We start from the raw sequence: 14,356 nt of genomic DNA, 5'->3' as shown, positions 1-14,356 counted from the left end.
TAGAGGGTTTAAGGTTGTTCGATTTCAGAGTTTGGGTTCTAGTGTGAAGCGCCTCCCCACCACACTTACAACCACGGGTTAATGCTTCTTATTTTTAACCACCGAAACATGAACTATAGAGTTATTATTCCATTATTTAATTATGGTTGAAGGATTTCCGTTTTGTGGTGTGGTTTTCACACATGGGAAACACACACACAAACATAGGCCATAATAGAATAGCCTGCCCTCACACCAACAATCAAGTTGAATAAGCTATGAACTACGTGTTTACTCAACATAGAAATTCATAACCAATAAGGCAAATCAACTGAAGCAACATAACAGTAGTGTTGACTGAAATTGTCACCTTCAGATAACTTCTATTTATTTTCTGGGGGTGGGACACATTACAATAATACCCAGCAGTTAGTTATTACATTTACATTTTGGTCATTTAGCAGAGCAACTTCAGTTAGTGCATTCAATGGAGGTATATAAACATCCACATGTAAGAAATAACAAGTAAAACGTTTATTTAACCATTACTGAGAATGCTTTGTAGCTAAAGTATTCTGTTGGTTGGTTGACATTGCTGAGTGCACTGCCAGTTTTAGAAACTGGCGAAAAAGCTTGCACCTGAGCAGGAGACAGATGGGAACATAAGGTTCTCTACTGAAATCTCTATTATATCATTTCAAAGACTTAGTCAGTTCTGAAATGTGTCCTTTTCTAAGTAGTTGGTTTAACTGTATAGGAAGTTGACAGGACATACAATTTTAAGGCAGCCAGGTTATAAATATTGGTAAGTTAAAACAACTAAAAGTTGCATTTTTCTGACTATCAAATACTTGTCCTCTCCACTTAGTAATTTGTCAAAACAACTTGAGTAGCTTTGTCAGGACAACAAAAAAAAACTAAAAGTGACTAAAAGTATCAAGTTCACTCAACAAGTTATTAAATCCACGTTTGTCATTTCCACTTACTTAGGTTGACGTTAACATGACATTTTAATGCAGCCTGGTAACAAACCTTTGTAAATTGAGTCAACAAATATATTTTTTACAGTGCATAATTTGATATAGAAAACTGCATTCATGTGCATAATGGAACGTCGATGTGTGTTGTGTTATCCCTTCGAGTACACACAAAAGCCTATTCTACTGGCCCATATATATTTGTCAATGTATCACTCTGCATGTATCTCATAAAGACTACCCGAGTGCAACCACATAGCCTACTGTTGTCTATAAAGGCCCAGAATAGTGTAAACGAGAGGGAAACATTACTCTTGTTCTTTGTTTCTGCATTGTTTTCCTGGAAGAGCGCGGACGTGTGTGTGTGTGTGTGTGTGTGTGTGTGTGTGTGTGTGTGTGCGTGCGTGAATGACTGAGTGTGACTGTGTGTGTGTGTGTCCTCTTACCTTCCACTCGCTGTAATCCGCCAATCTCTTCCATCAAACCTCGCGCTCAGCCATGTCCTCGCCAAAAGCACGCGTGCACATTACAACAAACATATCTATCCGCACGAGTGATGAATGTGCGCCCCGGGAAAGGCACGAGGCTCGTCTACCGGTTGGGCCGCGGTATTCCCCCGGTATTATATAGAGCCTCCATGTAGCACGCTGCTGTAGCCTCCGCTCTGGGACCCTTCTTGGTGAGTCATCTGCACTCGTCCGGCCGGCTGGGCTAAACTCAGGGGAAAGAGAAGAGAGGGACCAAGGGGGCTGCTCTCACAATGGGCCGGAGAAACGCAGGCAACACCAGCCGCAACTTCTGAATAGCCTGTAGCAGCTGATGGGAATAGCGAAGTGCAACACAAAACGAAGGAGCAGCCCAAAAGTTTAGCTTATATGCAAACAAAGTGTAATGGTACAAATGCGTGTTACGTTTAAAATAAATAATCAAAACGTTGGTTATTCACTCCCAAATACCTAGAGCAAGAAAATACCCAGCTGCAATGGGGAGGCTAAGAGCACAGGGGAATAGCACCATAAACAAACAGGCCTACGCAATCCATTATTTTAGGCTTCAAAATATTGTATTTGTTGTATTTTGATTAATTATTTTAGGCTATTAACTTCATTAAAAGGTTGGCCAGTAAATCTAAAAAATGATGCGCTGTGGGCTACCACATCTTCTGAAATGAGGCAAATGAAGTTCACAGTAATTTACCTTGTTAAACACATAAGCCTAATTATAGGATAATGCATCAAGTGTGTATAGCCTACAACATGAGAAACATTATATTTACACATTTTAGTCAGCTGGTTGTATGGGTTAGGTAAAGGGTCCAAATGTAGTCAAATAAATACAACAATTACAGTCTACTTTGTCAATGTTTTAATTGCCCTTTAGGTTGATCCGATGGGCACGTGATATTCACCCAGTTTACATGTACGTGTGTGTGTGTTTTGCATCATCGCACCGTTTAAATATCTGTTGTATGACATAAAATGACATAAAATGCCCTGTTTTCCCATTGATTCACTCAGGGAACGTGTAGAAATTCAAGAAAATGTAAGGAATTTGTAGTATATAGAATGACGAGTAGAGGGCTAAAAATCATAGTGTCAATTACTGCACCATTTTTGATCCCCCTATAAATTATTCCTCCCAGCCCCTGTAAAACTTTATTTTTGTTTTATTCATAAAAGGCTCGTTGAGCTTTTGGTTACGACAGAAATGATGGTTATGAGAGCTAAAATCGTTGTGTCCAATCAGACTAGATTTATGATGTTGTCCTGGAAACCCTGTGATTTGCTCTATGCCTGCATTCCCTCAATGTTGGAGATACAGTGATAAGCACCTACGTAAACGGATTACAGACAGGCTTTTATATGTCTGTCTGTCTGGCAACTTCTTCAGGGTGAGTGAGAATTGAGGAGATGTTCTGAACGGGGCAGTGATGACGATGAAAGTGTCTGTATGACGTATTGATGAAACTATGCACGTAACTATGAACGTTTTTATCCCTGCAAACCACATGATCTATGTGTAGCGAATAATACACATACCGTCCAACCGAATATTAGGCCTATAGTAAACCCGCGGATCACAGCTCTTCTCCCCGGGTCTCCTTGGCCCTCCGTGGCCGGGCAGAGCGTAGGCTAGGGAAGATAGGTCGAGTCGTAAACCCAGGCCTCAGGTTGGTGGAGCTCAGCTAACAGTGGACCCTTCTCCTTTGTCCATCAGATGGCAAAACAAATTTAAATTTCCACACACTGCACACTGCTATAGAATAGCCTACTTTATGCATGTTAACTCGGTTCACTGATAGTACAATTGGGAAAAGTCATGATAGGGGCTGAGTTGGATTAGACCTGCCACACACACACACTGGTGAATCGCTATGAAATAAAATGTCATATTTTCAAAAGGACAAATATCTCATACTGCCTCCTATCCCAATAGTGCCGAGCTATTATTGGTGTTTCCTCTTCGCGTTCGTACACACTTACTACATATAGGCGACACACACACCTCAGGTAAAACCGCGAGCACAACGCGAAATCGTCCCAACGACGATGTGTAAAGTTCAGCATCGATAATAATGTAGGGCCATTTGGCCTCCCGACTCTGCGGCCTGTTGACACCGCTCAGCCCTCCCTCCCAGCAGGGAGCTACAGGCTGGGATGTGCTTCAACTTGTACCTCGCCCTGGATCACAGGCTGCTAAGTAAACACACGTAAATTCATGTGCAATAGTGGTTTAGAAGCGGCTAACGACCTGATGATAATATGTCTCATATAGCACTGGGTGTGTACTGTGTAACACTGAAGCAGATACGAGCAGTCAGGAAAGGTAGGTTAAATTGTGTATTTCTTTCTGTGGAGTTGAGAGTGGAGTTCTTCCGTCTATAATATGACTGAATCATACATTGAATAGAGTAAATCATCACAATTACAACAACCACTTCGTTGGCATTAGTAGCCTATAATAATATAATTACAGAAATAAGCAAATTAATAAATCACTCCCCAGTATTTTCACAAGTAATCGAAGTACATTGGAGCGATGAGTGGAAAAGCAGCTATAGGCTACAGGCTCTTTATTGTTATGGAAGATTTAAAACGCAAGAACAGGATGTAGAATTCAAAAGTCCTATCCTCCCTCCGACCCTCTTTCCTTTTCTTACCTCCTCTGCAACTTGGCCAAGTATTTATAAACAAAGATTAGGCCTAACCTACCTATGTGGGGAGGAGGTTCGAGTCTTCAAGGGTTAGAGCCTAGCTATGAGCCCCAAAGAGCTGCCATGTCATGGTTTGCATGCTTTCTTTTCGTTCTTTTCACCATTCACCTTAAATAGCGCACCCGTATAGCGCCATTGCCTCGCTGGTGGTTTCTCCTGATCCTGATCATTGGCGAGGTCAATGAGAGGTGCAGCTAGGCAGCAAAGCCTAGCGCCCTAGTGGCGCAGCGGTCTAAGGCAAATCATTTCAATTCTAGAGGCGTCACTACAGACACCCTGGTTCGATTCCTGGCTGTATAACAACCGGCGGTGATTGGGAGTCCCATATGGCGGCGCACAATTGGCCCAGCGTCGTCCGGGTTTGACCGGTGTAGGCCGTCATTGAAAATAAGAATTGGTTCTTATCAGACTTGCCTGTTTAAATGTTTTAAAATCAAATTAGGCAACTATACTTGTACGGTCAAACCGTCATCATATCATTGTGTTGTACGGTCAAAACATAAATGATCATATCATATATCAATTCAAAGGGCTTTATTGGCCTGGGAAACATATGTTTACATTACCTAAGCAAGTGAAATATATAATAAACAATAGTGAGATAAACCATTTTTTTTTCAAATCTCTCCCATGCATGCCTGTTGTCACACACACATACACACAACAATTAACCAACCATTACAGGTCTCTTTACATTAGGATCAGGGCGCAGTGAGTGATGATATGGCACAGCGTGACGTTTCTCCTGTCAGCCTCACCCCGCTCTGCTTTCAGTATATGCATAATACAGCCTTAAACAGTGTGTGTGTGTGTGTGTTTGGTGGGAGCTACAATACCTTGTTGAACACAAAACCCTTAGTGTAAATTCACAATTTCTCACACACACACACACACACACACACACACACACACACACACACACACACACACACACACACACACACACACACACACACACACACACACCAATTAACAATCAAACTCATCCTATAGCCTACTCCTTACTCAAATAAAATGTAATAATATATTTTATCAAAATGTATAATGATAGGCCTATGTGCAATACAATTAACCCATTAGTTATTATCAAGTTTGTGGAAGACGCCTTGGGGAAAAGCAACTCTGAGCATGCACTTTTACCGCATGTTAAAAGCACGAGCCTTTCCCAGATTAATCGTCTGTTACGTTGCTCGTGTTTTTATCGTGTTGGGCCGGGGAACAGCAGACTCGGTGACCAGGATAGAAAGAGCATATTTACCGGTTTAAAATATCCCCACGAGACATAGACTGATCATTAATACCGAGGTGAATGGCACAGTTGCAGCAATGTAGAGAAAACGAAGAAACACACACACACACACACACACACACACACACACACACACACACACACACACACACACACACATACACACACACACACACACACACACACACACACACACACACACACACACACACACACATTCACCAAGTTTGCAACCTAAATGCATTTAGCAAAATGAATAACGTAGCCAAATAGGCCTATAACAATATGTATGTAGTTTATTTTTGAAATAATAAGGTCTGTGCAAATGTGTGGTTATGCGCAGAGGTTTGGCTAACCGTCGTTGGAACGAGCTCTCCTTTCAACCTCGAAATTCACACAGAACTATAAAAGCTCACGCCAAAGCATAATTGTCGAGTATAACTCGACACTCTAAATGTTGGAGTCCGAAGAGCATTCTAAATAGGTGAAAAAGGAAAATCTCTTTGTCTCCGAGTCCATTGGAAAGACAGCTATAATGCACCAATCCATCACAATAGAATTAGTGAAGGGGTTACACAAATTAACAGACGTCTGAATTCAATCACTTATATTTTATTGGCGTATGCCATCTATATATTTATTTGTAATGATAGGCTATATGTTCTCTCAATAATGCTACTTGGTTTCCCTGACAGCGCTATAGGCATAACGCCATAAATATTACTAGCAGGGTATAGGAGACGAGTTTCCCGGTTCAGCTATTTCACCTTGTCTCTTAAAAAACAATATTGAAATATGAACTTGTCATAGCGGCATTATGTACTTAACAAACGGAGATGGGGGGCTCAGGGTGTGGAATACCCATTTTTATTGCATCACCTGTCAGTGGCGTCCAATAGGATTCGAGTCTGAGGGCATTAATTGATGAAGGTGTCTCCGGGCTCGCGCACTTCCCCTCTGTCATTTTATTTGTGGCTAACCCTGCAGCCAGGATAGCAGCTGCATTTAGGCTCTTATTCGCTCTCTCTCTTTCCCTCCCTCCCCCTCTCTCTCTCTCTCTCCCTCCCTCTGTAGCTCGCTCCCTCTCCCTACCCCTCTCTCCCTCCCTCCCTCTGTAGCTCGCTCCCTCTCCCTACCCCTCTCTTCTCTTTTTTATCCTCTCGTTGTGGCAGTGGTATACACCTTCCTGCCTTGCTGACGGTCAGAGGGAGTGAGCCGGAGAGGAGAGGCAGGTAGGGGTTAGCAGACGGTCAGCAGCCGGCCTGGCGGTACAATCCCTCGCATTCCTCCACCATGCCTGGTCCGGGGCAGGGCCTGAGGACAGATGCTGTGAACCCACCCGACACCGCTCCATTTAACTCCGCATCTCAAAGTTTGCCTGTCCATGACAGCGTGGAGGTACTAGGACGCATCAGCAGCGGCCGACTGGCGCGTCAGAATGCCTTGAGCTCAAAACAAGGAGTTTATTCATTTTTCTTTTCATAGCTGCACGAGGACAATTGATCGAGATAAATGCTTGGATTATTACAATAGTGAGGGAAAAGCAACATGGGAGACCTGAAGTGTGGGTTTGAGGAGATGCAGGGAGTGAGGCTGGGATACCTGCTGATAAAAGGAAAACAAATGTTCGCCCTCTCCCAGGTCTTCACTGACCTACTGAAAAATATTCCCCGGACCACCGTGCACAAACGCATGGACCACCTGAACGTTAAAAAACACCACTGTGATTTGGAGGAGCTGAGAAAGCTCAAAGCAATAAATTCTATTGCTTTCCACGCGGCTAAATGTACTCTGATATCACGGGAGGATGTGGAGGCGCTTTATTTCTCCTGCAAAACGGAACGCGTGTTAAAATCCAACAAAAGAAAAGCAAAGAAGGCCAGTTTACCCGAGGATGTGGGCGATGGCACGTTTCACGCGGACACGCACCCTACTGGGTTATGGAAGGAGAAAGTTTGGTTAAGTTTACACAGCGTGCCACAGACTCTATCCCTCAACAAATCCGGCAAAAGAGAGCAACCAACCTCGCGCCCCGACTCCAATCTACCTCAAATTTACAATAAATCCCGACCGAGGGATTATTCCTTTGTCACCAAGTCGGCATGTAAACCTTTTAAAAACTATGAAACAGCTCAAATACCGGGCAATTGCGTCGCATTTAGCCAGAGACATTCGTTTTTCCGGAGCGTGGTGAGCCGTCAGCCGGTGTTGTTTAAATCCGCCATTGCTGCTCAGTCGAGGCTCTCTGCAGCCGGCGACCTACTTCACAAAAGGAAGAGGAGGCGCGAGGGGGGCGGCGGCAGGGATAGGGACAGCGGCGGCGCGAGGCAGTCGTGGAGCAGAAGCAGACACACACACTCACACCCTCACGCACACCACCCGGTGCTTCTCGTGCAGCCCAAGTGCTGCAGCAAGCCAAAAACCCAGCACAACCACAACGGGACAGCTCTGGGCCATTTCCATCTTGGACACGAGTTTTACCTCGACCACGGAGCTCACCACCATCCTCACCCGCAGCAGCATGTAGGGGGTTTCCCGGAGAGCTACAGCAGTGACACCGAATCCAGCTGCTACTCAGAGCCGCTCAACAACGACTCGGACTTCGGCTCCAGTTTATCCACAAGCAGCAACTCTGGGACCTCTGATGAGGAGGAAGATGAGGAGGATGAAGAGGAGAGCCCGTTGGAGAGTTCTGAGGTCAGTTCTGACGAGGAGAGTTCATCTCAGTCTGACAGCAGCTCTGTGTCCAGTCAGGTCTCTGTCCAGTCCATCCGTTTCAGGAGGGCCCGGTTCTCCTCTGTCAACGCAACCAAAAATATCCCCACTAGAACTCTGCCTAACGCTAAAACTCTCTCCAGCACTAGAACTCAGTCCAACATTATAACTCTCTCGCACACTAAAGCACCTTTGCTCCTGCAGCCTACCTTCCACTACAGCCACCAGCAGCAGCCATCTATGCCGGTTGTCCAGGGTGGAACCAGCCAGGTGGACTATGCCATTCAAGGGAAACAACAGAAATATGAGTTTACAGCCAGGGAGGCCAAGCAGGAAGCACACACACACAGGTTCAGCTCGCCTGTCATCCGGGGGAGTTGTTTCACTGAGAGGAGAGACAGGAAGGTTCCTGAGTCCCAGGTCCAGACCCAAAGAGAGATAAAGAGAGCAGTTTATGCACTGAGCCCCTCACCTAACCCCAACGGGAACAAAGCGGTTCCTGCGCACAGGACACCGGGACACGCAAACAAATGCCCCCCAGTCCTGAGCTCACACTGCGCCCATGACAAAGACACAAAGCACTCCAAGCCTACAGACAACAACCAGCTTTCATTAGCTGCAAATCTAAAGAGAGAGGTGAGAATTAGCCCAATCCTGAAACTGCCCTCTCCGCTCAAAACTATTAAGACCGAGCCGGAAGAGCTCTCAGTGGCCGCGGGTCCCCTCCCCAACAGTGGCAGGGCGGTCAAGACTCCCCCCTTCAACCTGCAGAATGTGAAAATCAAAGTGGAGCAAAGCTATGATGAATTCGAATACAACAGTAAGGCCTCCGGGTTCCACTGCAAAGGAGACGAGGGGGATATCAACAATGGCCAGTACCCCGGCGGCGACATCAAACACGCTGCTGGCTGTTTCAACAACGAGACCAAAGCCATTGAAAGTTCTACTGGGGCTCCCAAGTCCTCATCCGGCTTGCAGGAATGCAGGAGCACTCGAGACACCTCTTGTTCGGAGGAGGGGGAGTATAAAAACGGAGTTGGGGTCAGGAAAAACTGCAGGACTCTGGTTCTGGGGAAGGAGCCTGGAATTTCGAGGGCGCAGGCGAAACAGAACGTGTCCAAAGTTGACAGGACTTTATCTTCTCGTCCCGTGGGCAAAGCAGAGATTTGTGATGGAAATATTGAGCATCTAACTGGGGCGAGTAAACGAAAACGCGCGTCCAGTAATGTAGCACCCTCTCTGAAGAGGCCTTTCAGCTTCATGGCGAATTTCCCCGCTCCTCCGTCCCTGGTTGTGGGCAGCGACGGGGATTTAAGCCCAGCTTACTCTCTGAACTCTCTGGGGGGACCCCGACCTCCCACCCGCTCTCACCCCGTGTGGCGGTGGCAGCCTGGCGGTCGGACAGTCCCTCCCCCATCCGCTCAGAGAATCAGGAAATGTTGACGCTTTTTTCTTTGACAAGAACAACCGCAACAACAACAAAAACCTGGATGGAAACCTACAGTACCTTGACTACAACATAAGTCTTAAAGTGAATGGGAGGCACTAATGTATTGCATCCTTCAGTTGTTTTTATTTAAATGTTTTCCTTTATTTGATGTTGTGGATTTAAAACATTCCTCGTTGTTGTGGAGTTGTAGATCAGTAATACATACACTGCTATTCTCCATAACGCGCGGACCGTCTTTGAGCCTCTCTTCCTATGTCACTGGATGACCCCTCCTCGTGGATTTATTCTGACTAACTAACTGTTCATAAGCTATCCACCATAAGCAATAGGCTACACGATTTGGCAAAATGTGCTTACTTTAAATTTATCGGATCTATTGTTTCTGTTCCCCTTGATGCTCGACCTGTTGGATTGTACCAGGGTTTCAGCTCGACCTGTTGGATTTTACCAGGGTTTCAGTGAAGTAAACATTTGTGCTGTACTGCCTTTGTGGTGAGAGAACGAGAGGGGAAGGCTCCCTCATAAAAATCACAGCACTCCTATGCTGGTCTGTGTTTTTCTATCATCAGCTGGGTAGGCTTAATCAACAGATGCAGGGTTTTTCTTAAATAACATGGTTAAGCCTACTGTCTGTCACCTTAGCCTTATTACGAGTTGTAGTTGCTGTTTTTCCATAGGATTTTAAAAACCTAATAGAAACCCTAATTTCGGTTTTAATTTGATGCTTGCCAGAGTTTGGGTCAATTGTATCTATTTTCAGATAACTGTTTTTGAATTCGATATCAAATGTAGATTAATTTCTTCATGCAAGTCAAAATTCACAACGTTAATTGCAGGATATATTGAATAGGACATAATTGTAAGTGACTTGACTCTTATTCTGATCTGGCTGTTGCTTTCCGTTTTTCAGAGTGTTTGTGAACAGCCTTGTTTGTATTTCCTGAGAGTATTTCCTGCAAGCTTATGTTTGGCTGTAGTCAGACAGCTACCAGCGCCCATTCAGGCCCATAACAGTGCAGACCTTACATACAGACAATCACACAGAGAGAAACGCCCAGGCCTGACACAGATCACGCCTTTTCGTGAAAAACCACACGTCCTGACATCCTTGACATGTTTTTGCATTTTGGTGGGACATTTTCCTATATATTACAGGTTTATTGATTAATTGAAACACGCATAGCCCTAATGTAGCCTACACGAAAAATCGTGAGTATACTGTGAAAATAACCCTCCTGTCCCACCAGTTTGGGGGTTGTACACTAAAACACAAACCCACCAAAGGGTGTCTTACAACACACTGAGCCTAATGTAATTTAGAAACAACACGTGGAGGCACAAGTGATAGGCCTACATGCATTGCACGTTGACACACGCGGCCCCATTTCAGCTTGAGGAGTGTAGGCTAGTTTGGCCTATTATGAAAGAGGTGATTGTTTAAGAGAAGCTTAAAATAAAATACATTTAAAATAAGGTTGGCTATTAGCCTACGTCCACTCAAATATTTAACTTAAAATTGAACATTTATAATTGGTTATTTGTGGCCATCCATAGCCAACACATGAGGTTGGATTGTTTACTATTTGCATATTTAGGTCAAACCGGTAATATCGTTGTTAATTGTACCCTTGCATCTGAAAGCATGCTGAAATGCCCAGCACAGCAAGTTGCTGTGGAATAGTTACATATTAGCTCAGTGGGTAAATGCGTAATTACCTGTTTACATTCTGCGGTGAAGCCCACCGTGCTGAATTGACCTGAGAAATTCACCATTCGGTCAAAATTACTCAAATATAGTCTACAGAGGATTAGCAGTCAGTCGAAAATATGTAGGCCCAAACACAAAGCTAGTTGTACCTTATTATAATAGCATTGCACTCTGCAGTGATTCGAGATTTACACAAAATGCCATGGCCCTCTCCATATCCCCATTTCAACTGATATAGATTAGGCTATACTTTCTTCTCTTGTGTAACAAATCAGAAAAAATGTTTTCTAATTTTGCCACGTAACCATAAGTAATATTTACACGCGATGAATGTATGTCAGACTTTTTTCATTATGTTAAATATTCTGATGTTGTTGATAGAAAAACACAGAATATACCAAAAAATAAAAATTCAGTCAAATGTAATTAAAGTTGCATCTAAATATCTATATTTTCCCACAACGTAACATGTTGATTTTCTGAAGTTGTAGCAAAGAGAATAATCAAACCACATAACAAACCACATGCCTCATGATTCTCACAGCAACATCTGCAGTAAAGACAGAAACAAAGGCCCTTTCGATTGGTGATTGTAGTGAAGAGAGACAAAAGCTTGGGTTAACTCAATGCTCAGATTTTGTATGGATTGATCTGTGTAAAATGCACCTCTACCACCCCAAACCATGCGTACTCCCCCTGTAGAGTAGGTATGTATAGAAGCAAACTTAAATAAATGTGCCTCTTAAACTAAACACAGCCATTTTATTCTCCATTTGAAAATGACGTGATCCCTCCAACCTAGAGGGAGTTGGGGGAAGGGGAAGATCTCCCTGGGAGGAGAGGGAGGGGGATTCATATGTTCTAGGAGGGAAACTTTCACCCTGTAATGCCCGTGTCAAAGTTTACTGGGCCAGAGGAGGGATATACAGCGCAGCGTTCAGCGAGGGCACACACACACACACGCACGCCACTCTGTAGGTACTTACCAATTCTCACGCCGATCACAGAGAGCATCACCCGGGCAAGGAGATGGTGGTAGAAGCGTTTACGGAGGGAACTACCACAGCAGAGCTCTGTCAGTGACGCTATCAATGTAAACAACTGCATGGTGTCGCAGCTCGAGGCATGGGGCCCACCCCTCTATCTCCTGCTTTGCCCCGCTTTCTCACTCATTCCCCTAGCTTTTTGATACAATGCTTGAGGTCAGGATTTTGACCTGAAATTTGAAGTCACTGGTTGTTTATATAAAATATATATATTTATTTTTGTGAATTACTGGGTTTTTGTATATCATTGTTGTGTAGGAGGATGCACTCGAAATGAAAAACTTGAATGGTGGATTTCTGAAGCACTTTCCCTTTCTTCTGAGTTATGAAGTGTTCATTAAATACGTCTGAGTGTGAGTGATGGCGCATTCTCTTTGTTGTGAGTTGAAGAAACACACACTTCATTCATCTTGATATTAGATACACTGTATGCCTATGTAAATTGAATCGTCACCAAGAGGATACCATGTTGACAGCGCGTTGGTTCTGTGGACAAATGCGTAATCAGCATGCATTTTGGGGTAGGATCTATTGGTGCAAGGTAACAGTTTTACTCTCCATGCATTGGGTTACTGAACTTTATTGACATGTAACCCACCCGTACTATGACCCACATATATATTACACTACCATGCATGATACATACTATAGGCCTACTTCTGAGTAATTACGTACGTATGTTAACATAGGCCCAGACAGTACAACCGTCTAGTTCTAAATACAAACCTGTAGTACACATGTGGGCCTCTGAGTTCCATCAAGTCCTTACCAAACCCTTCACCATTGACATCCACACAAATAAACGGCATGATCGACTCATAGTCCCTAGTACCCTTTCATATGCACTTCAGTCGACATCATCCGCCATGTTTGTTTCTCTGTTCCGGTTTTGAGTAATGGGATTTTATGGTATGGTAAACCCGGAGGTTGATGGGGGAGTCCTGTTGTCTAACCCTGGCCCGGCCCACAGTAGCATATGGGTGGAGGTTAGCAGGCCGCTCACTGAGACAGACGAGCATGTAAAGCTAAAGCATTCTAGAGGTAAATTCCAGTGCCGATTGCGAACCAATAGACTATAACTTCTATCGAATAACAGGAGCTAGGCAGAGAGGAATTTAACGAGTTAAAACACAAGCTGGATTAAGAGAAACCTCAGGCAATTTACTAAAGAGGTCGGCTACTCAATCTGGCGCCATCGCTGCGTGGACAGTTATCGCATCCGAGGCACTCAAATAGCCTACAGTATTCCCAGCTGCTGTCCTTGTTTAAAAAAACAGGTTATAGGAGTAACGCTGACAGACACAGCCTGAATCAGGTTCAGCACAACGCACCTAGCTATCAGACAATTAAATACAAGTGATCGATAAAAGTTGTCAGAATGCCTTTATATTATAGGCCTATAAAAAATATATATGAAAAAGATTGTTGCCTGTTGACAAGACTATTCAATATCACAGAACTCAAAATACTTTATGACTAAAGGAACAAATAATCATTTGAATGAATTAGGCTGATTAAATATATTTTAAATTGTGCAGGGAAATTGGAACACACACGCAGAAACACACACACACGCGCACACACAATAAATGATTAGCTTAAATACAATTAGTTTACATAAATACAATTTCATCTATATATCGTTTTCATTGGTCGCTTGAGGGAAACAATAGTTAATTATGCATCATCAAACAAAATGTCTGCACCTCGCTTTACCATATATATATTCTTTACACACTGTTAGTAAGTAACTCGACCTTCAAGTAAAATTCTGCATTGATATCAATGGGAGATTTCCGTGAGAGTTCGGGTTACGTGAGCATCTGTCACTTTGGAGCCCTCCACACTGGCTGTAATCAATAGGCAAATGCTGCCGGTGTTAACCCGTCCCATGCAGTCTGATATGGCCTGATCCTAAACAACACGAAGACCAGTAATCACATATCCTTTGGCCAAATTAATATATGTATTTTGTGTGCACTAAATTGTCCGAATTACCAATAGTCTTAATGGAATAA

At 43.8% G+C, this 14,356-nt stretch overlaps 1 protein-coding gene across 1 annotated transcript; it reads left to right on the top strand.

The window, feature by feature from the left end:
• Nucleotides 1-6,339: 6,339 nt before the first annotated feature.
• Nucleotides 6,340-12,695, top strand: LOC112227667 (SKI/DACH domain-containing protein 1). Its single transcript, XM_024392471.2, has one exon. The coding sequence runs from the start codon at nucleotides 6,968-6,970 to the stop codon at nucleotides 9,575-9,577; it is 2,610 nt and encodes an 869-aa protein (XP_024248239.1). The 5' UTR covers nucleotides 6,340-6,967; the 3' UTR covers nucleotides 9,578-12,695.
• Nucleotides 12,696-14,356: the final 1,661 nt, after the last annotated feature.

The sequence above is a fragment of the Oncorhynchus tshawytscha genome, linkage group LG29, assembly GCF_018296145.1.
Source record: "Oncorhynchus tshawytscha isolate Ot180627B linkage group LG29, Otsh_v2.0, whole genome shotgun sequence".
Taxonomy (NCBI): Eukaryota; Metazoa; Chordata; class Actinopteri; order Salmoniformes; family Salmonidae; genus Oncorhynchus; species Oncorhynchus tshawytscha.
The sequence above is the reverse complement of the archived record's forward strand: the minus strand, read 5'-3'. Positions and strand labels throughout refer to the sequence as shown.